Source organism: Melozone crissalis, unplaced genomic scaffold (genome assembly GCF_028551555.1).
Source record: "Melozone crissalis strain CALT ecotype California unplaced genomic scaffold, PUWL_Pcris_2 ptg000013l_1, whole genome shotgun sequence".
Lineage (NCBI taxonomy): Eukaryota > Metazoa > Chordata > Aves > Passeriformes > Passerellidae > Melozone > Melozone crissalis.
In genome coordinates this window covers 15,700,635-15,724,784 of record NW_026535791.1, presented here as the reverse complement: position 1 = coordinate 15,724,784, position 24,150 = coordinate 15,700,635, and the positions used below count along the sequence as shown (strand labels likewise).

General features: G+C 36.5%; 1 protein-coding gene across 5 annotated transcripts in view; it reads left to right on the top strand.

The window, feature by feature from the left end:
- DGKH (diacylglycerol kinase eta) overlaps positions 1-23,729 on the top strand; it is a 152,471-nt gene extending 128,742 nt beyond the window's left edge. For 3 of the 5 annotated variants that reach the window (XM_054272130.1, XM_054272132.1, XM_054272133.1), the window contains 10 exons: positions 831-938; positions 3,792-3,905; positions 4,194-4,328; positions 5,404-5,570; positions 6,681-6,786; positions 7,608-7,700; positions 11,877-11,996; positions 12,398-12,506; positions 13,895-14,025; positions 19,817-23,729. In XM_054272130.1, coding sequence (XP_054128105.1) covers positions 831-938; positions 3,792-3,905; positions 4,194-4,328; positions 5,404-5,570; positions 6,681-6,786; positions 7,608-7,700; positions 11,877-11,996; positions 12,398-12,506; positions 13,895-14,025; positions 19,817-19,906 — 1,173 coding nt within the window. In that variant the 3' untranslated portion in view covers positions 19,907-23,729. The remainder of the gene's footprint in view (positions 1-830; positions 939-3,791; positions 3,906-4,193; positions 4,329-5,403; positions 5,571-6,680; positions 6,787-7,607; positions 7,701-11,876; positions 11,997-12,397; positions 12,507-13,894; positions 14,026-19,816) is intronic. The other 2 variants (XM_054272131.1, XM_054272134.1) reach the window with 1 other exon arrangement.
- The last annotated feature ends 421 nt before the right edge of the window (positions 23,730-24,150 follow it).

The window sequence follows — 24,150 nt, the reverse complement described above, 5'->3', positions numbered from 1 at the left end:
CTCTTGGCCAAAAGGGAGGTTGATGCCATCCCATGATCCTGTTGAGCAGGACATGGAGTTGCTTATGTGTTTTGGGAGATAAAGCAGTAAGAAGGAAGGACTAGATGGTTGGAAATAAGGGTGACCTCTTACCTGCAAAATCAACAACTCCCATCTACAGCCGGGGTGACACCTGTGGGGTCAGTCCTAGATTTGTCTTTGCACTTTTGGGAGGAGAGTGAAATTATTTTTGCAGGAAGTCAACAATACATGCAAATACTGACAGCTAACCACATGTTTGTGGCTATGCCAGAAATATTATTGGATATTCTTGACACCCACCCCCCAGCCCCTGGTTTAAATGGATTTGACTGAATAACAAGTTACAATTGCAATTTTGGGAATGCTGGTATAGGATGGAAGACTAGTTCCTAAATGTATAAATGAATCTTTTTATAATGTCCTTGGCAATCTTCCTGTGTGCACTCAGGGAGATTGATTTTCTTACTGCAAAAAGATTTTTAATCCTTGATGGACAGACCATGGTCAAAGTGCAAGAGAAATTTCATAACAAGGGATGTGAAAATGTTTCTTTCAAGACTCATGGAGCACCACTGCTGTAGATACTACAGCATGTAGAGCTACATATTTTTCACCTCTGCTAAGATTGGAAAGAAGAGGTTTGTTTTAGAGGTGCTGCATTGCATGGAGGGACCAGTCTTGTACCAGACCTCTTAAAGACTCTGTTGTCCCCTGCCAGCTCTGTTGAAACTTCATGTGCTAAAAATTACTCTTTACTGATTACTTTTATCATATTATTTATGTACTGAAGGAGCATTTATCCCTTACAGTGTGATGGACAGTACATCCCCCTTCCAAGCCTGCAGGGCATAGCTGTGCTAAACATTCCCAGCTATGCTGGTGGGACTAATTTCTGGGGTGGAACCAAAGAAGATGATGTAAGTAGCATTAAAGAGGCTTAACCTTCTGGGCAAAACCAGCAATAAATATAATGAACTGCTCTTCTCACTTGACTTTAAAAGTAGTAGCATATAGTTTGGATAGCAACTCTTATTTCAGGAGGATGTTTCAGTTCTTGTATGGTCTTGCTGGTTTTTTAAACTGAAAATATGTTCCATGATTTTTTACTGTCCATTTTCTTCTGTCATATCTATTCCAGCAAAATGTTCATAATAAAACATAATGATTTTGTTTTTTAAATGGCTCTTTGAGTATTTTTAGAAATTAATTTTATAAACAGAGGCACAAGTAATTTTTCTCTATATTGTTTTACAGATGCCTGTAAATAAGGTTTCTCAAAGCATAGATTCTGCTGTTTGATATAGTCTAACAACAAGCAAGGTAGACAGGATCATCAGTCAAAGCTTATACCTTAATTTTCCTCCTGTTTTCAAACAGCTTTGCTGTGAGGGATGGTGATCCAGAAAATGAAGACTGATGCATTTAGTGTCTGATAATTTAGTTGGGGTAGTAAACTGGTTTTTGAATATTATTTTAAATGAACCTTTAAAATACGTTAAGGTACCTTTTTTCCCTTCTTTCTTTCAACTCCTAAGAAACATTTCATCACATGGATCCCTACATGCCTTACAACCTGGAACAGTGTTACTGCCCCTACCCACTTCACTCACAGCTCACCAACTGTAATTACTAGTAGATTATCCTAATCTGCATGTCCTGATTTAATGTGTGATGTCTGAATCACCTAAAATTGTAGTTGCAAGCTGGCTTGTGAATTTAATGTAGACAATCCAGGACTCTTTTGCCTCACTTCTTGTGAGTTTTTATCCTTTCATTTTTTAATGCATACATACAAGCATATCTACATATGTTATTGAATATCATATCTATTGTATGTAATTGCATGTTTATATTATATAATACATATAGAATTGCATATGTATATATATATATATATATATGTATATATATACACATATGTAAAAGTGAAAAAAGAAATTTAGACATGTTTTAGTTCCTTTTCTTATTTTTAGTATATGTCAGAGGATGTAAATTCTGTTTATATTTGGCAATGCATATCTAAAGCTTTTATATATAGTCCATGTTCATAGTCAGAACTTGAAAGCTGCTCTAACATCTGCTCAGTCCCTGTTCAGGAGGGTTTTTTTCTCCCTGGACTGCTTCAGTGAGAGAGAAGATTTGCCTCAGCTTTCATACTGGTATACAGTAAATGTGTGTGTCCTGGAGCAGTTTTACTGATATTATTAGTCTTCTAGTGAGCAGATGTGCCAGCAGAGTGACATGTTTGTTCTGGCCAAAGTTAGGAGCATAATTCACTGCTTTAGTGCAGTCTTGAATGACTCTGCATCAAGAGGTGATGGTGGTCTGAAGTGCTGCTGGTTCTGCTTGTCTGGACAAATGAAAGATGTTACCTTGACAGCTCTGATGATTGCTGAAACATTAGCAGTGAGCAAAGCAGGGCATCTGCACCCTGACTGGCCTGAGCACAGCATGTAATTTTGGTGTCCAGAAGACAGGCTGGAAACTTGACCTGCAACAGGAAAGGAATCAATTTGAATGTTGATACACAGAGATTGGTTTGCCTTTAAAAGAAAAAAAAGGAGAAAAAAGAGATTGGTTATCGGTACAGATATTGCTGGTGGAGAGACACAGCAGAAGACTTGGTTGAGTGTTTCCTGTCCTTTTGCTGAAATGGCAACACAAAATAAATGAAATTTTATGGCTGTTTTTTCTTAACACATGCCAGAGCTAGCCCTGTAAACATCAGTTACTGGATCAAGAACTCTCCGCACTTTTTCTCGTGGAACTGCAGAATCATGATCTTGGTTCTTTTCAAGATGTTAATACATTCCTGTGAAAAATGGAAAAAATTCCATGGAAACTGGAAAAAAGAAATCAGATGGAGAAACTGTTTTTCTCCAGTCTCGTCTCAGGTGTTACTGATGCAGTGTACTCTGCCTGAGGTGCCAACTGAGGGAGTCCAAGTACTGCTCAGAGAGGTGATCTCCCTACCCACTAAACTCTTACTGGAGTGATGTCTCCTGCTGATTTTTTTCCCTCATTGCTCCTTATTGCATATCAGGATGAAATGCCCAAGCTCCAAGTGACCTTAGCATGGTATCACCCACCAGACCCAGCCAAAGTGCGGCCTGAGATCTGCGCTGAGGCTGAGTTCCCCAGCAGCACACCAGGTGGCGAGAGTTCCTGGCTTTGTGTGAGGAAATTCTGCACCTCGGCTGCACAGAAGGACATCTGTTCCATAGAGAAGCGGTTTTCTTGTTTACAGTGGATAATTATAGACAGCACAAACAAGATTGCCTTCAGTATCAAAGCTCTGTTAAGCCGAGCAGAGCATGGACTCGGATGTTGGTTTCCAGAGAATTCAGAATATAAACAGATCAGCACTTCTGAGAAGAAAAGGAAAGCATTTATTTCTCATACCTTCTCCTACCTTCAAGAACCTCTTAGATATTAAGTACATTACCCAAGCAGAGATTTTAATTGGCTTTTCTTCTTGCCTCAAAAAACATTTTTAATCTGCATTCTGAAACATGCTATCTTTTCTATATAAGGATATGCCTTGTCATCCAGATATTTCAAATGGTATCAGCATTGCTTTTTTAAATTATATTTGCCTGTTGTCTGTGGTATCTTATTCCTATGACTTTGGAGAAACAGTGTAGTTATTCTACAGTAAAGAACTTAGAGCATTTAAATGTTGAAAACAAATCTGTAAATGAATCTGTGTTTCATAGCAATCTAAGCACTGGATTTGCAATCAAAAATGGAATACTTTCTTTTCCTCACAGATATTTGGAGCTCCATCATTTGATGATAAAATCTTAGAAGTTGTTGCTGTATTTGGCAGCATGCAGATGGCAGTGTCCAGAGTCATCAAACTGCAGCACCACAGGATAGCTCAGGTTTGTTGCTTTCTTGCAAGCATGCAGGATGGTTGGCAGCAGTTTGGGATTCTGGCAATAGCGGGATTCTTGATGACCACCACCCTATACATTAATAAAGCACTGACATTGTTTTGCTTTTAGCGGGTAACACATTGTCTTCAATGATGAATGAAGTATAGGAGAGCTTAATTCCTGAGACAGTTCTGGAGAGAAGCCACAGCTCCTCGTAATCAACAGATTACAGGTGGCCTGTCAGTCTCAGCAGTATTTATTGCCCTGTAAAATAATGTGTTTGTTCTTTTCCAGTGTCGGTCAGTAAAGATCACCATACTTGGTGATGAAGGGGTTCCAGTGCAAGTCGATGGAGAGGCATGGATCCAGCCCCCAGGAGTTATTAAGATCATACATAAAAACAGAGCTCAGATGCTAACACGAGACAGAGTATGTTGCAGAAAGAGCTACCATTGCTAACATTGGTTTCTGTAATAATTTGTTTCAGTTATAATGTGAACAAAACAGTGCTTATAAAAGTGTTTTATAACTATTTCTATAATGCATACGGTTACTTACAATGATATAATTTCTCTAACGAGCTGGATAGAGAATTATTATTTTGTATAAGTGGCAAAATTTTGTTAGGTTTTATTTGTTTCATTAGTGCTAATCCTATATTCTTATTAATATATAGTAAGAATGGTCAACATTTTATCTATTCCTCCCTCCCTCCCCTTCTGCTGCTTCTTTCTTTTTCTCTAGGTGTGTTATACCAATCACACACTGGAAATTCTAGCACAGTTGCATAAATAGCAAAGTTCTATGCTGTCCATTTTCCAGAATAGCTTCCTACAGATTTCTCTCTCTGTCCTACCAATCCTCCCTCCCCACCATGAACCAGTCTCAGACAGAAGAGACACAAGTATACAACCTAGTCACAAAGCCACTGGAGAGTTGATGCTTGTCTGGGGTTATTGTATGAAAGGTACAACTGCCCCTCAGTTCTCCATCCACTAGCTGGATCCTGAATTTAGGGCAAAGTTAAGGTGGAATTTGAACTCTATTTTAGTAAATTTGGTTATTTCTCCACCATTTTTAATGTTTGAATTCTGTATCAGTTTTGAATTTCAATCTTGCTATCCACACAAAGTGTGCTTATGTTAGAGAATTGCAAAATTCTAGAATTATTTATGTTGGAAAATACCTTTAAGATCATTGAGCCCAACAATTATCACTGTCTTTGTGTTCTTATTGATTTGAAAGACACATTTTTAAGATTATGGGGAGGAGACAGAGAACAAGCTTTCAGAAGTGACTTACTCTCTATACTAGCTGTATAACTGTTATTTAATCAGATAGTATTATTTACATAAAATTAAATTAAACACCTGTTTATTTGTTAAATTAATTTTAACTAAAATAATATGCAATTTAAATTTATGTAAAATGTAAAATTAAAGTTTTTCATGAGAAAGAATACTCCCAAGTGCTGTCAATTGAATGTATAATTCATTTTGATTAGGCCTTTGAAAACACCCTGAAGTCTTGGGAGGACAAACAGAAGTATGATTCCTGCAAACCTGTCATTCGATCTCCCTTATACCCTCAGCAAGCTGTTGAGTTGGCTACAGAAGAAGAAGTTGCACAGATCCAGTTGTGCTCACAAGCTGCAGAAGAACTTATTACCAGGTAAAGTAAAATTAATAAGTTGGATTGGCAACTAAGACTGAATTATTAATGCAAATTCATCCAGAGACTTAGACATGTACATTTTCCCTGGTTTAAAGTTTTGTTGTCACTATATCAGTTGTTTTTTTCTAATTTAAAATTTTTATTTTAGTTTTGAGGCTCAACTTTTTTTTGTGTTCTTTTCCAATGTATTTTTTAAAATTTTATTTATTTGTTTTTGTGATTTTTTTTTTCCTTGTAAACCAACATTCTGAAGTAGCAACTGAAATGGAAAACTGTAAAGCTTCTTTGCAAAAATTAGGGCTTCTCTTTTATGACAAAGCAAAATTATAATTGGGAATTATTGGAAAAACCCTTTAGAAGTCAACTCTAGAAGTCAGCAGGATGGACACTTCAGTCATTCATATAGGCTAAGATAAATAAAAACTTTTTTTTTTTAATCAGAACATTTTATAAAGCTGCTATTAATTTTATCATAGCAACTAATTATATTTAACATCAAAATCACCAGTAATATAAGAAAGGAAGGGCTACATACTCTCTTTATACTGCAGTCATAGACAAATAATTTAGTTTATCAATTACTGAAAGTGAAGTTTAGCCAAGACATCTTAGAAACTTTACTGTTCTAGAGATGGTCTGGAGGTTGTAGTTACAGTTGGACCTCCCATAATCTTAAATGACTGCAGCCAATTTGCATGTCACATCTGAAGGATATGCCTTGTGAAATAGGTGTAAGGGTTTTTAAGATAATTTCAAGTAAGTTATTGCAATGTGCTAGAGTTTTCCTCTGTAGTTTACTTGAATTAACAGGACCAACATTTTTTGGTCCATTTTTTTTGTATAGCATTAGTGTTCTATGACAAATATATGTATCTCAGTACTTTGTAGCATCATAAATAATCTGTGTGATGGATGTAATTTCTACAAGGTGCTATATTGCTTGAAGAAATACTTGCTTTTCAATTTTTGTTATAAAGGACTGTAATTTTCTAAGTGGTTTTTGAAACACGTTCTTGTGCATTTTCTCATCTGATGAAGTTGTGTACTCAAGAATTATTCTTTAAAGAAATTAAGAAACATTATTCTCCTTTTAAAATTTTTTTTTAGGATCTGTGAAGCAGCAAAAGTACATGGCCTCTTGGAGCAGGAGCTTGCTCATGCTGTTAATGCATGTTCACATGCATTAAATAAAGCCAACCCAAGGTTTCCTGAGGTAAAGAAGAAGAGAGATTTATATAAATAGGCCGTAACATCTGGGTGCACAAGCTTGTGGCATGGGGACTGTCCCCTGTCCCCATTTGAAAACAAGTTGGATGAGAAAGCAGAAGATGCAGTTTGTGCATTCCCCACTGTCCTCCCCACCTGGTACTGTGCAGGCATATCCTCAGAGAGGGTGGAGGCATGACAGAGGCTGAACCAGACCTGTTACTACATAAAGGTCATTTTCTGTGGATGCTTTCACAGAAATGTTCATGCTTAGTTGCTATCCAAGTGCTATACAGAGAAGGCAAAGGGGCTGAGGGGAATGAGTTTTCTGGTTTCTCTCTTCACACTAGATAATCTGGGTGTTTTCTGGGATTGGACCCAGGACTGATTCATTAGGTAGAGGCAGTCCATATCTAACCTAAATGGACACAGGGTAAATTTGTTAGTTGACCTTGCTTCCTGAAGTGTGGTTAGGAGCTTGCTTCTGCTGAGGGTAAGGTGACAAATGGAAGTCAATAGTCATTGTTAAATGAAATTCTCAACTTTTCTATTGGCCTTTGTCATACATGGATTGATATGGTGGCTGATCACCTGATGATCTTCAGGATTGCATTAATGTCATACTAAATGAAGTTGAGGAAAATACAGCAAATAGATACTACATTTTTGGTTTCTATTCTCAGTGCTGAACAGGTTGTCAATTTAAAACTTGTATTGATGTATTTCTTCTAGGAGAAGGCACTTAAGATCTGTGCTGTAAGGTGAAAGTACTTATTCTCAGTCTGACTTGCATCACTTCAAAGAATGTTTATGCTTCTTATTCCTCAGAGCCTTACCAGAAACACTGCCATGGAGATAGCTGTCAATGTGAAAGCCTTACACAATGAAACAGAATCTCTGCTAGTAGGAAGAGTTCCTTTGGTAAGGTCACAAAGCACATGATTTTATTCTTCATTCAGATAATCTGTGATTTATTCTTTGCTGATTTTTGGTAAATTGGTGCCAAAGTGAGGACACACTGCAAGAAGCTCTGCAAGGTCGATAGGAGAAGATTACTCTGCATTTGTGGTTGGATCAGCATGAGTTTTGAAATCTTCTCTTAGACGGGCATCCATCTTGCCTCACCTCAGATAGCTGAGTCATTATTTGGGCTCTTTTTGTTAAAAGTCAGGGGAGAGAAATAGGTATCCTTGGGAGGCTAATTCACACTCCGCTGTCTTGGAGGCCTATGTTAGAAAAAGATGATTTATCTTCTGGAGATAGAGCATTTAAGAGAAACTCTGGAGAGCTATTATGTGACCATCTTCAGAGTTTAAGGGGAGCCTGGGATGAGAGATGTTTAGACTTAGACAGTCAACTTCTACAGACCTAATCTGGGCAAGGAAGTATCACTCTTGTTCTAATACTTGTCAGGAGTTATTTTATAATCTTTAACTGGTAAGTATTCAGTAAAACCCTTAATGGTACTTGGCATCTTCTTTGGCAAGTGTTTGTGGCTAAAATGATTAAGATTTCTCAACAATTGTATCTGGATGTATAATTAGAAAACTTCTCTACTGACATTATGAAGAGAAGAAAGATGTCGTGTTTTCTATACTGGTCCAGTTTTTCATGAAGAAGATACTCGGAGCAATTACATTTTCTTTAGATTCAAAAGCAGATTCATTACTAGCTCTTTTATATAAGTGTTGTAATTAAAAATGGATATTAATAGGAATATTTTAATTTAGCTGAGTTAGGATGTAGTACTTACTGCAGGTCCGCATACCATACAAACAAGTGATAAATCTGTTTTAGAGTAAGCAAAAGTAAACATAATCTAAAGGCTAATAATTTCTTAAGTTATAGAAATAGTCAAAGATTAGGTTCACATGCTTTATTTTACAGCGTTTTTGAAAGAAAAATTATTTCATTAGATGTTTTTGTCCAAGAAAAGGGAAAAAATACCTGCTAATTTTTTTTCAAATTGCTATTGCTAGTCTCATATATTTTAGATTTAGCTGGGAATTAAAATACAGATTTTAAAAAATTAATATTTTTACAAAAGTAATTAGAAGAAAACATTTAAGTTGGTTATGCCATACTAGGACTGGTGAAATTTATCAAGACAATTTGGAAATAATGTTATTATGGAAACCTTCCCATTGAAACATTACCTTTTCTGCAGCAGGTTATGATATCATTGTGTTGTTGGACTGGGCCCTTGTTCAGGCTCCAAAGCTTAATTTGATTCATTTTTCTGGTTCTGAATTTTTACATGTTGTACTTCTGCTTCTCATTATGGTTGTGCAAATGTCTTCATGAGGCTACACCAGGCCCTTTTTTAGTAAAAAGGCTGTTTGGAAGGTACCAAGACAATATTCCAGAGGTGTCCATTACACTCATTTGACACTGTGCTCACTTAGACGAGTATTTCACAGTCACAGTAACAAGGCACTCTGGTTAACCTTACTGCCATGTATTTTATAAATGCTGACGTTGCCTCTATGTTGGTCCCACATTCTATTAACAGAGAGAGAGATGAAATTTAAGATGTTGCTTGATGCATCAGCACTCCCATCATAAATAAGGATCTTTCTTCTCTGACAACAACAGACATTCTTTCTTTCATATCTTCCTCTAAAGTTTTGGTGTATTCACTTCTCCCACATCCCTCCTTCCTGTGGTCAAAGCTCTTGAGAGCAGTAAACTCATGTCTTTGGTGCTTATACAATTTGGTTTAACCCCAGCCAGCAACTAAACTGGGATGCTTGGTAAGCTGCTTCTTTGGTTGCCATTTACTGGCTATTGACTTTTGCTCTTACAGCTCCTGAGAAAGAGAAAAAACCTGTAAATTATCATAAAACAAGTCAGTGGTTCCTTCCACCTCCTGCAAGAACTATGATTAACAAATTCATACAACAGTAGGTACATTAAATCACAACAAATGGTAAAATACAATCTTTAGTGAGACGATAATAACACAGGATCACAGAATGTTTTGAGGTGGATGTGACCTTAAAGATTTTCCAGTTCCAACTCCTCTGCTATGATCAGGGACATCTTCTATGAGACCAGGCTGCTCAAGATAGGACAATGAAGCTGATTTGTGGAATCTCTCAGAAGCTTCTGGCAGGAATACAGTTTGGAAAAAATTAAAAATGCTATATTTTGTCTAGATACTTTCCAATGGCACTGTGTCCATTTTTTAATTTTAAAAAGCATTTCCACTCTGGAGCCTAGCTCAGTTTTCAAATGCATTAAGGAAAAAGTATGATGGACTGTTTCATTTCAATGGAATAAAGTTATCTAAACTCACTGAAATAAAATATTTTTATATCAAAAAATTAAGTAGAGAAAGAAAAAAATCCTTTATTTTTATTTCTTCATTCATAGTCTGAATTTTTGTCTTGGAAATAAGATATTCCAAGATGTTGTAGGAGGAGAATTTGCCCTGAATTGCTGATTCTTTCTATACCAGAATTATTATTTTGGATTTATTTCAGGAGCACCATCAGATGAGCATTTTTTTGTCCCCAGGCAAAATGTTTTCCTCTGAGAATCAAGCAATTAGATCACTACTTGTTGAGAAAGACAGAATTCTTTGCTTCATTCTTTTATAGAAAATAGATGACTTGAGTAATTTCTCAGAAATGAAAACACAAGAAAAGTTGTAACTTCTTCAAAGACAAGTGGCTTTTTCCCCATGCTCCAAATTAACTGAACTGTTCAAATGGGGAAAAAAAAAAGGTCAAAATAAAGATCAAAATCTGCTTATGGACACACAGAGAAAATAACATAATAACAAAGGGAGCTTATATTTCCATTTTCATACTGTCTTTATACTAGACAGTAAGATCTTACTATAGATGATCTCTCCTTTGAAAGATGGGAACATAGGCAGACTACTGAAGCAAAGGAAAGACATTTTTGTTAGGCAGGATAAATTAATGGGGTTTTTAGTTTATCACTAAACTCCAACAATGTCAAAATATTTTTCCAGCACTAGAGATCCAAGATTTTCTTGTAATTCAATTTTAAAAATGCATTCCCTAGGATGTAACAGAATTAGATATTTTCAGAAGGATATTCTGCACTGCTTTTGGACTACTTTTACTTTAAAGAGAGAAATAGATATTCAGATTGCTTTATTAATGATTCCAAGTAACTTGGTCTAGGATTCAACTCTTTACCTCAAAATGGTGTTTCAGCAATCCTAGATGAGCTCAAAACAGCTTTTGAAGGGATCAGCTGCCTTCCTTACCTCTTCCACATGGGTTCACTCACACAACAGCTTCAGGACAGTTTTCAGTCTGGAGTTTTAAAGGAAAAAGGCATCTCTGTGGGGTCCTCAAAATCTGAGTAGAGCCAAATGCACATGCATCGCCAAGTCCCAATGTTTTTACACAGCCACCACTTTCTTTTTCCCTTTGGCCTTTACTGATGTTTTTGTCTTTTTGTCTCCTGCTGAGGAGTTCTTTCCATCCTTAGCCAGAAGCAGTGCCTATTGCTCCCTGTCTCACCTATTTAGAATGGGTAATGCAGGTATCGTATCACCACTGGAAGGCCTTTGGGAATGGAAATCTTCAGCATAATCCATTCTTCATACTTGAACATGAGACAGTGATCAACCATCTGAACACATTTGCAAAAAATAACAGAGGCTTATTACCATCTACTCAATTTTTGTAGACCACGTTTCATACAAAGATTTTTCAGCTGCTTACTCTTCTCATCAGGTTTTCTCTTCCTTCTGTTGGTAGTGTCCATTTCTAGTGTGTCCTTGCAGTGGTGTTATCAGATAACTCTTGCTCTGTAAAGACTCAGGAGTGCAGTGAAGGATGACAAGGATTGACAACTATGCCCAACTGCTCTACACCAAAAGTCTCAGCTGTCAAAGTCATGCCTTTGTGATTTGGACCGCACTAAATGTAGTATGAGGGTGGTCTCACACATCTCTCGAGGAAAGTCTAACTTTGGAAGATTATTTGTCTTCACCATTTGTTGACACTCACCATGAAGTAGTTATCTGTCTGTGTGTGGCAACAAGATATCTAGACTTAAATGTTAAACCTCATGAAACTGAAAGTCCTGTTTTTCTGGCCTGTTTATAAACAGCAGTTAGAAGCTCCCCATGAAGAACTGTTGTCTGATGCTTTGCACAGTGTGGAAATAGAGTTGAGAAAACTTGCTGAGATTCCTTGGCTTTATTATGTTTTTCAACCAAATGATGATGAGGTAAGTTCGAGTAACACGTTCTAATCTTAACTGAACTTAATTTTCTTTTGATTGGGGAAAGTAAATTACAATTTTTCATGATCTCTTGAGGAACTTTCAGTAGTGTTGCTGGATCATTTCTGTCTGCTGTGAACAACCTTCTAAGCTTAGTGCCTTTTTTTTGTGTTTTGTTCCCATCTGTGAATGTAAAGGTTTTGATTGATAAATAAATACATGAAACATATATTTTTAATTTATATTTCTAATACAAACACGTATAGAGTTAAATCCTAACATTATTCTTTACAGAAGTAAATTTGAGTCTTACTTTTTGAGATTAGCTATAAATTACCATCACAAGCATATAATGTAACAGTTGTTTTCTCTTAATTAAAGGTAACTATGCCTCTTTTCTCATGCAGGATCCCCCTCTGGATTATGCTAAAAGAAACAATAGAAGTACAGTGTTTCGTATAGTGCCAAAGTTTAAAAAAGAAAAAATTCAGAAGCATAAGACCAGCTCTCAGCCTGGTATGTGTTTTGAAATTGCAAGAAAAGTAGTAGCATTTGCAGTAAATGTGATTTTATGGGATTTTTTTGGTAAGAGGTGACAAGACTTACCTAAGACTAAAGTCAAAGTGAAAAGCACCTGAGCTAACTGGCATCTTCATTAGGATAAATATTTCTTTCAGTGCATTTGGAAAGCATTCAGTAGGACCCCCAATACTCCCAAGTGAACCAAAGAACTACTGTGAAAATACTTTAAGAGTTTTATCATGCAACAGGATCGGTGTCTTTGCTGGTGGTTACATTTGGTTTACTCATAGCCATACAAGCCATGGGTAAACACATTGTTTCCCTGTGATACTCCAATTTAGGTTTTTCAGGTTAGTTTTAGGTGTGACATAACTTTTATCACACTGGTTTAATTAACCAGTTATTCTTAATTTTTGGGTGGGTTATTGGTTCAGTAAGTGAGACAGCTCAAACAAAAAATCATGATAGGCAATACTGATTTTTTAATTAGAAGTTGAACAAACTCCACCCTCCTCTCTTCCCATTTTTATTCGTGAGCTCACTTCCTTAAGATTATGTCCAGGATGTAATCAGTGATTAGATGGTCCTAAAACTGTTTCTGTGTCTTTATTCTTTCAATGAACAGTTGATCACAATCTACAAAATCTTGCAGTTGTTGATCAGATCTAAGTTTCAGATTAGACATCAGATTTCTCTTCATTATAAAGTGAAGCAATCAGCATTGAATGAAGTTGCAAAATTATAGCAATAAGTAGCATAACTATTTTTTTAATATATGTGGTCTTAATGGGACTAATGTGGGCAACTAACCTTGGAGAACAATGTTTTACAGAGAGCTTCTTAATGGCCTGTGTAACACAGCTTAAAGAGTACTTTTTGTCTTAATTAAGAATACTAGAATCTGTTAATTAAAACTGGACTTGCTTGCTGCCATTGCTATATTTGAGGTACAGTTGCTATTTTAATTTTACATGTTAATTAGTTTTTGAAGGCTTCTCCTCTCCTTGGATGACTACTAATAAATTAATGGCATACAGCAGAACAACATTAGACTTTGCATCACTGATCCTAAGCTGGTTTAATGTGAATTTGTTGGGACATGAGGTTTTAAAGGCTTTACTGAAGAAACTGGAGTAAAGCTGAAAGCATGGCTGCAAAGCAAAGAACCCCAACTTTGTTTAGATACTTTCTTGTGTTAACTGCTAACCTGTAACCTGCATGTAAAAAGGAAATTGTCAGTTTGTGTGGAAAAGACACCTCTAACCTTTCCCTTTGCTAGCACGGCAATTCTACTCTGTTTTCCACTCTCTTTGGCCTAACCTTTGCTTGTGATGCATTTGAGCATGTAGAAATTAAGGGGGTTTTGCTCTTAACTTTGGTAGTTCAAAAATGGGGCACAGATGAAGTTGCTGCTTGGCTGGATCTGCTCAGTTTGGGAGAGTACAAAGAAATCTTCATCAGCCATGACATCCGAGGCTCTGAGCTTTTACATCTGGAAAGGCGAGACCTTAAGGTATTTCCTTTGTGCTACTTTTCTGCTATTGACCATTTTCTTTGACAAAACAACAACCAACTTTTCTTCTTTCCCTGCACTTGTCATTGCTTGTAGCTTGGCTTACACTGTGCAAATATGCAATAAACTAATATACGCTGTCCTTGGGCCTTTCTGAAGTGCTGACTTGAACTCACAACTAAAAATATCTGTTTTATCCAAAATTTCTTTATTTTTTCCCCCCCACTTTATGCAGAATGATACAATGCAGTTTATGTCAGAAGGCATAGGAGAAGCACATTTGATATCTTACTAGCATCTGTGTAATATAATGTTTTCTTCAAGAGTTCACTGTTTCCATTAAACATGATCAGTACGGATCAGTTGATGGTGGTTATAATTATTTTGAATCTATCTCCTGCAGGGGCTGATCCGCTCCACATGATTTATTGTGTATATATTGGACATAGTGGGTATGAGAGAGATAAGCAGCTTAATAAATTGCAGTATTTGACTTACATGGTGTTGGTGTTTGTGTGTCAAAATAGGTTTTCCCGTTGGTGACAGACCTCTGATTTTGGCTGTGTAGATTTTTTAAAAAGAGTATTTTATTTCAAAATTTTAAAACCTTTTTCCTCTGAGGTCAGATAGGTATATTTTGCAGGGAGAAATGTTATCCAGCAGTTTGAGGCTGTTATTTGAGCTTGCTGGTCCTTTTCAGGAATGACTTAAGTGCATCCATTATATGTAATAGTGGTTATATCTTTGGGGATTCATTAAATGACTTTTTCCAGGAACTTGGTAGTAATGAGTTCTTGGTAATGGGTTTTGCAACTGCTTTTAGCACATAAGAGAGGAAATAGGATATTGTATAAATTGCAAACATTTACATTTAGAGTGCAAGTCATTGTTCTAGCCACAGTACAGTAGTCTCCAGGTAGAGACAATATTTTCCTACAAATGTGTTATTTTATGTGAAGTTTTTTATATCATGTGCAATCCTGATGTTATAAGGGTAGTGCTTGCGTTGTGTGACTGTTGCAATAGAAAGCAGCTGCTGAAAATAGCTGTGTTTGAGATAATATGTTTGGCTGTTGTGTATTATTTTACTCTTTGGTATTAGATTGCCTAAGCTTCTTTCCATGGAAGTTAAATTCCTTTCTTTCAGGATAGTTTCTGACAGGGAGGGACAGTTTTAGGACAGTCCCTCCCTGCAAAACTTTAGAAATAGAAGACTGTCCAAGCAATCCACCACAGTGTTCCAGTGATGGATGTTGCAACTCTCTGTTCTGAATGAGTGCTGAACAAACTTAAAATTCAGCTGAGAAACTCAGCATCACACAATGCATAGGTTTGCTAAAATGTTAAGAAAATTTAAAAAGTCCAACTTGTTGGCATAAATTATGGTGGGTAAGATCAGTGTTAAACTGGACATGGCTTCTGGCCATGCCTTATTTCTCATGAGTACCAATTTGACTGCATGCCCAGTGGACTGGCATTTAAACCAAGTAAATGTCTGCAGCAGGGTAATTACCAACCCGTTATCCCTGTTGCTAAGGCTCATGTTGCTTCGGTGTATATAAAATCCCATCACAAATGTCTGTGCCATGAAAAGTCTAAAGGCTTGTCTTAGAGGACCTGCAGAGAGCCAACTCCTCTATACAGTGCTGCCTAAAGATGTGTGGGATGAGGAGCTGCTCTACACAAGTTGCCAAAGGCATGCCCTGAGCCAACCAAAATCTCTCTCCAGAATTGCCCCATGTGCTCGTTAGCAGATGCCGAGAGCTTCCAAATCAGTGCCCTTCATAAGCTAGGCCAGGTTTTTGGCCAGGCAGGGCTTGCATTCCAACAGCACTGAACTTAAATAGCAGAGTTTAGTGCTCATCCTGCTGACTACAGGGCAGGGTCTCTGCAGGGAGCCAATTAAGGATGTCTCAGGCAGCCTGCAGTTTTCTCCAGTGACCTGAATTGGTGTCAAGATGTGTAATGTGCTACTTGGGAAATGAGGAACACGTCACAAGCTGCCCTGTGAATATTTCCTCCCTTTGGCTATCGGGGTGTGCAATGAGCCTTCAGTGCTCTTGCAAGCTGTAATCTGTCTGCAGCCTCTCCTCCACTGCAAGGCCTGTGCTTCCTGACAAGCTAAACAAGATCACCATTGATTCATGAGCTCCTAACTCATGTGCAATACATTTACCTCTATTACCTTTCATGTCTGCAGCAGGAAAAATTGCTGCCTGTTTTTATTTAATCCTCTGAGCCCAGCTTTCTTTTTGTGGTCAAAAGTAGAGATAAAAAGCGGCATGGAGAGGAATTTGATGAAACACTCTTCCTTTGCATGCATCACTGGAACAGATTGATATGCTGACAGAAGAATTGGGCACCTCTAATTGTATTTCTGCATAGCTTGTGGATCCCATTCTCAGGGAGCTCTGTGTGGCAACTGGCAAATGAAAAACCAGAATACCTCTTTCTACTCAGTCCTTGCAGTACTCATCTTTCTCCAGCCTCTTATGCCTGATTTCATTTAGGGGGATCTTAGAAATTTACAGTCATATGATTTTCTTTTGCTTGATGAATAGCTGGGCAGTAAATTGTGTGTTATTCTGCAGAAACTGTAGAAAGAAGGCATAGTTGTGACTTTTTTTTAAAAAACCTTATTTAACCTTTATTTTAACCTTTTTAAAATCTTATTTATTTTTTTAATCATGTTCCTATTCAGGCAGCTTAGTCATAATCAGAACTGCAACACATTTAGTAGGACAAGGGGATGATGTCTCCCTAAAGTTCCAATGCAATGTTGGTTTCCTTGGAGAAAGGCTTTCCATGCCACAGATCACCTTGCTAAGCAGTGCCAGTCTAACTAAAATCTGTGACAAGGTCTGTGACACTTCATCCCTGTGTTTTGCAGTAGCATGTTTTGAAAAATTTTTTTATGGAAAAAGTTTTGTTAGATTTGTTAGATTGCAGACATGCTTTTGTTAAGATTTGTTAAAAAAAGTTTTGTAAGATTTGTTAGATTTCAGATATGCTTTTAACACTGGGGATGCAAGTAGGGTAGATTTCACATTTAGAAGATGTTGTTATGATTAAGGAGTTCTTACATATATTGTTTGTTAGTTGTGGTACATTTGGCCAAAAACTGTCCAAGAAATGGCACAGTGGTTAGGGAGAGCAGGAGGAGAGGTGATACTGTCGTTCTAAGGCCATATCTGGGAAAAAAGAAAGTCTATTTCTTTTCTTCAGATTCTGGATATAGTTTCTTCTTCAAAACTGTAGTTTAGTCAAATTGAATTTTTGTTAACTAGATATCAATTAGATATGAACAGATTTTGTCTCATGCACCAATTGCAGAGATATTTGAGGCTCTTGTTCTTTGAATGATGCATGATATGCTGCTGTAGCAGATTCTTTGAGTCCGAGATGAGAATATTTCAGCAAACTTTTCTGCATGAGCAGTAAACTGAGAATACCAAATAGCATCTAGTGTCATGACTGTATAAATTCTAGTTTCCACCAAACTGAAAACTATTATAAAAGCATTAAAAATGAGGGGTTTTGTTGGGGTTTTTTTCCCTTGGAAGTGTAGCAGAAAGGGGTCCCCAAAATTTTTGATGAGGCACTTGAGACTTGCTGTTGTGATAAGCATTACAGCAACTTCAGCTGGAAAAGAAACCCAAAATCTCTTGCTTCTGAATCAAAGGTGTTGTGAAATGCTTTACAAAGGTTGGTGGGAAGAGTGGCTGAGTTTTTTTGGAATTTCATAATATGTTTCTTCTGATTTTGAACTCTGGCAGCACCTCACTGTATTGCTTATCCAACAAAAGTTCTACTCATGAAAATATATTTGTTCTGAAGAATTTGTAAGTTCTTAACCTTTAAATTGTGTGGTTTGTTGTGGTTTGGAAAGTATCCTTATAGGTTTTCCCATATGTAGAGTTTCTTCCACATAGCAACTCGGCTATTTCATTAGTTTCAGTAGTCATGTGTGGCTTTTTTTGATTCACTTGAGAATTAAGTTTAACATAAAAAGGATAATATTACAGAAATGTAAAATTATAAATATTACTGTCATTTTAGGATGAATTTGACTACTACCTACATCAACTATTCTTAAATTAAAAATTAGTACTATGTTTGTTTATAAGTGAGATGACTATTAGTGAAAATAAAATAAATTTATGTGATGTGGAAAATCATAAGGTTTTTTACAGATAGTTTGTGAACAGCACTTGCTTTGGGAACTTTTATGAATAAACTGAACTCCTTAATGCTGACACCTTTGTGCCAAAGTCCTGTAAAGGATGACTATCTATTTATAGTGCTGATAGTTTTCAACTGAAGAAACAGCCAAGTATTTTTTCTCTCTAACGTAACCAGAATTCAGTCTTGACTCTCTGAAAATTAAACCATCTGTTTAATCTTGGCTGTATTACCTTTATAATAAAATAATTATTTCATGCCCATTTTACCACTCCTTTCTTCCAAAATTAGATGCATGCTAACATTTTAAAGTAACATAGAATACAGATTTTTCTGAGGTCTCTGTGGCTGTAGAAATGTAGATACAGTCTTTGTGTAGAGTACATGCAGAATAGTATATATGGTTTCATTTTCCACTCTTTATGAGAAAAATTTTTTCAAGATGCCTAATTACAGTCCCTTCTTTTTAATGTCTCTATAATGGAAAAATCTTTCTTTTAAAATGAAATTATTTCTCTTTCAGAAAAATGGTGAAACTTTAATAATTTTTTTTTAGTTTTTTAACCATAATCTATTTATGTAAGGTTTATTCTACAAATAACTAGTGTTTGACTCTGCTGATTGCTCAACACCCCTAAAACGTGGTTTTTAAAGACTTTTTCATAGCTGAGTTTTACAGATAAGGGAAGCAGATTTCCACCAGACTGAGCTGAAAATTCATTAGACTGGTGGGAGATCATTAGCACAGCTGGGCATCCCATTCTGTTTCTCTGATCATTGGACCAGCCAAAATTGAAAAAGGATGCTGCTAAAGCTATTACTAATACTGGAAGAAGTTTGCTACAAAAAATTCTTATCTGTTGTTGTGTGCAGAGATGGGTCTGGCAACCAATAATAGAAACATTTCAGCTGATGTGAATGATTTAGTGGCTACAAGGAGATTTGTGCTTTTTACATTTCCTTTGGGATATGACTATCATGTTTCTGAGAATTTTTCTTCCAGCTCTCTAATCAGGAACATCCATGCTAGGAGATGCAATCTTTTTGGAATTAAAAACAAAAGCTTACTCTTTCTATTGCTCTCTAAAGGGAAGTTGTCCTACATGCCTGTAGCCATTACACCCACTTTCCCTTGAGAAACTGGGGATATGTGTGTTTGCTGATTAAAGCAGACATCATAGGGCCTCAGATCAAGTGACATTGCTGAACAGAAATTTCAATCCATCACATTCTACCAAGCATTTGGTTGCTGTGTTAGAGAGGAGGGGGAGATTGTTCTCTTTATTTTGCCAGAAATTGTGAAAGGTGTTTGTATTTATAAGTCAAGCCAAAGATGGTTTTGATGTATATTGAAGTGCCCTGGGTTGTTGCTGTGGCAGGTAAGTAATGTTTTGTCTGCCAGACAGAGAGGGATTTATTGTATGCTCTTTTTGTAAAGCAACTCTTGCTAACACTTCCTGGTTACTGTTGATTGCGGTGAGCACATTTCTAGACATCTGTTGCATGGATAGGTCATAATCAATGGGGTTTCTTTTTCCCATTTTAAAGTAAACTTCCTTCTTTTTTTTCTTCTCTTTGTTTTCTTTTTCTATTTTTAAATTTTCTGTAGGACCTGGGGATAACGAAAGTGGGTCATATGAAGCGAATTCTCCAGGGAATTAAAGAGCTCAGCAAGAACACCCCTTTGTCTGAAGTGTAATTATGCTGGTGCTTTTCTTAAAGAGAGAAGAGAAAGTTGCTGGAGAAGCAAAGCTGTTGCAGGCACTTGGCTGTCCTTGTAGTTTATGGAAGAATAAGCAGTAGTGTTTGTACAGGCTAGCATCTCTGAATTCTTGTGTGGTGAAGAACTTGCAGCAAGAGTACAAAAGGATTTGTGCCAAAACAAAAAGGAAAAGGTGATATGTTCGGCAAAGATGTTTTCTTGGTATGCAAATTGGCCGGTTTGGATAAGCCCACTTTGGTAAATCGATCGGTTGATGGTGAACTGCACCGACTGGAAAATATAATCAAGGAATGATTGCTTTGCTTACATGCAGCTCAGTATGCCTCTCTTTATGCTGCAGCAAGATGCCACCGAACAGCATGAGGTCGTCTGGTTTTCCTTCCGAGGCGCAGCTTTGTAAACCCTCGTGTGCAGGAGAGCAGGAAGTCTGGAAGGTTTAACCCGTGAGCCTGGCAGTGCCACAGGTATCCAGCACTTGCTGGCCATGCAGAAGAGGGGAGAGATACCTCGTGATACCATGAATGCAAACTATAATGCATGGTGTGCCTGCCTGAATTGTCTGTTGTTCTGTTGCATGACACATCTGATGCTTTAAACACTTGAACAACTTTTTTATCGGTTTGAATGAGATTTAATTTATTGCTACTTGAGTGTCCTTTTTTTTTTTTTTTCTCCAGTTTCAGGCACTTTTCTATTCTTCAGTGTTGTGTTATGCCTAAAATGTGTTCTATGGCAAAGGGTGTGTGGGTGTGGAAACTTAGCATTTGTGCCATATTCAGCAGATTATATATGATTGAAACACTGTACAGTTAGATTTTTAAATATATCGTGTACAGAAGGTTTATCAGGTAACTAACTTATGAGAATTTTTGAAAGACCGGTACCTCACAAAAACATCAATTGGCTTCCTGCATGGAAAATTATAAAGAATCTTCTCAATGGTGCATTTTAATGTAGTTATTCAGTTATCTTAAACAGCTGTAGCATATTTGAACTTGTAGGCACTAATGGTTTTATTTATTCTATTGTTCAAAAGCAGGTTTAAATATTAATGAAATTTTCTTAAAGAAAAATTTAATTTTATTTATCATACATAAGAAGATATTTAAAATGTAGCAGCTGATTTGATTTTTGTGGGGTAAACTTTTACTTGTTGTTGATTGACTATTAATTTAAAAATGCATCTGTGTGCATTTCTTTACAAAGGTATCAATTTGTTTCTTGACAGCACTCCACCATCAGTAGACCATAAAAATGAAAAAACCCAGACTATAAGGTTTTAGGCTATGCATGCTAAGATGAATCACATGCAAGACAGTAATCCATGAGTGTAAACAGGTTAAAAAAATTAAAACCATCTTTGTTTAGATATTGCTCTAGACCAGAGTTTGTAAGGTTATTTACACTTTACTTAAATGAAACAGGTTCATTATTTAATTTCCTGGTTAAGTTTTCACAAAATTATTAATCTAGATGGAAAATAAATTTTAGATAACTACAAAAAAATCCTACCTACCTGTTTGAGATGAGATGACTTTGCACCACCTGCCAGAAAACTGGCACAGAATTGCTCTCTCCTTGCTGTTTCTAGCAGTGTGTCATTGTAGCACAAGGAACGCTTGACTTTCATTAATCAAATAGCTTTGATGTTTCCTAAACATTACAGAGTATCTTAATATCTATGTATGTTTTCCTCATGAGCAGGTTTCATTTGGTTTTTACCAAAACTTATTTTCTTGTATAGAGGGGACAATGTCAAGTACTGCATCCTGATTTTGCCCTCCATTTCTCATGCATATGACCGGAGTTGTTCCATGGCAAGTAGATGGGACTCATCCCTTGGAAAGTAAAATCCATTATACTTGTTGTTTTATTGAAGAAAAAAAAAATCCAAATAATCAAAACAGGCTTAATTTTTATCTTATTGTAGTTCCTTGTCTTCTTGCTGCTGTAGGTTCACCACTCTGGGAGTTCTGTGGACATAATAATTATTCTGGTGAACAAACAAAAGTAAAAGGCTATTTTCTATTAGGTTTTGCATACAAAATAAACCAAAATGCATTTGCCAAATGATATGACTTTCAGGCTGTTGTTTGAAAAGCATATGAAAAAAATGGAAAGTTAGGCAAACAATGGAAAGTTTGTTGGTTTTGGTTTTATTTTAATGTACTTGACATTCACCCCTTTAATGACATTCAGGTGACATCTGCAAAGTCTTTGTAAGCTTTATTTCCCTTTCCCTTTGGTTCTCCATAAGCTACACTGTATTTTAACACGTGGCAGCATTTTAGCATATTGACATTATAGTAGACAACATAGGTAATCTTCTGGTCTATTCAAGGACATAATACGTAGCAGAACTTTCTTTGCTTTCCTGATTGTAAGATACAATCTCTTTACAACTCTCAGCCTTGCTGTATGTAATGCATTAAGATGAGCTATGGATCCAGATCTCTTCCAGTCACTGTAGAGGTCTATGCTGAGTATATTAAAAAATGGGAGCTGCTTTTGGGCAGGGAAAATGGGAAAATTTTGTTTGTAACACAGCTTTCTTATGGCACTCCTCAAATTACCTCAGTATAGGACAACTGATCAATGTTCATTTTTCTAAATGACCACCAAAGAATTTAACTTTGATTGTCCTAAGCAGTTTTTTTTAAACATGTGAATAGGAAAAAACAAAACTGTAAGTATCATTAATGCTGTATTTATTAGACGCCCAGGAGAGCAAATTTTATGCAACTCTATGCCTTAGACTAGTGTTGGCTATGAAGTGCAAATGCATCTGACAAGGAAGCTCAAAATATTTTTACAGGGGTTCTCTCTGGAGGTTGTGGATTGTAGCTGTGTTTAAGTGATGTGGCTTTTTTGAAGACCTGAACAGTGTTACTCTCTCATGGTTATTCTAAATATTGAGGCTTTTTCCTTAGTGCTGTAAAAGTCCCAGCTCCTAGAACTAAATACATTTTTTTAATGTACTGTATTCTCCCTAATTTAATCCTGCTGTAAAAAGTGCTTCAAAGCACACATCCCAATATCTTAACAAAACCAAGGTAAACACATCCCTAAAAGCAGTTAGCTTTTTAGAAAACCAGATCCTGTGGAGCCTGATTCAACATGCCAAGTTTATCAAGACAATCCCTATACAAAGTTTACTGGATTAAATTTTTCCTCCCCAGTCAAATACATGCGATTTCTGTGGTCAGTGTCCATTAAAGCCTGAAGGGAGAACAGAGTAATCTGCATTTTTTTGTAGTGGCTGGTATTCATATAGTTGAAAAGCTCTACACCTCAGAGAGAGGAGCACAAGAGCTGCATGTTTTGAAATTGCAGCAGGTTGCTAAATATAAGTTGCTGTTTTGTCATTTTCAAGTAGGGTTTTCTCAGTGCACTGTATTTGATTGCTGTAGCAACCTCTGATTTAGATCATGCAAGTTTTGCCTTTATAAAGCCTCATGACTTCTTTTTAGAAACGGAATGAAATCAAGCCAGCTCATAGTTTTAGGTGTTGGGGATGTTTTGCAATAATTCAAAGAAAAGAAGACTAAAAAATCAATTTTTTTTATAAGATGGCAAGGGAAAATGTTCTTTGGTACATTTTTATGTCTCTCCCCTTAAACACTATTCTTTTCTCCTGAGTGTCTCTTTCTTTCAAAGAAAAATGCTTTGAACTTGGAAGAACAGTAAAGTGTAAAGCATATGATCAAAAACCCTCTCAGACTATTTCATTCCAGTATTTCTTGTTTTGGGACTGGAATTAACATGCTTGGTCCTGTAAATAATAAATAGAAATCATTATCTCTCTATCCCTGCCCAAAATAATTAATACTGCGATGCTGCATTGCTGTAATTCAAAGGAGAGGTGTTGATTTTTTTTTCATAAATGTCCATTTTATATTTTCCCATGCTTTTTGTAGAGAAATAGATAACCCGCCAATTTTACTTTTTAATTGAACTTGCTCATGCTATTAATGAAAATTTCATGAAGCCTTGATAATGAACATTACTTCAAGGGTAAAATTCTCAGTGTTTTTCAATGCATGTGGTTTCATTTCAGGAACACTGGCAGGAGACCTTTTTCACATGTAATGGAAAAATAATATATAAAACAAATATGAGAGGATGTTCCATAGTCCTACTTTAAAAACAGTTGTAATAATATATTTGCAAGACAAAACCCCCTATGGTGATTCCATTTTGCTTGATGCTTCCTGCTAATG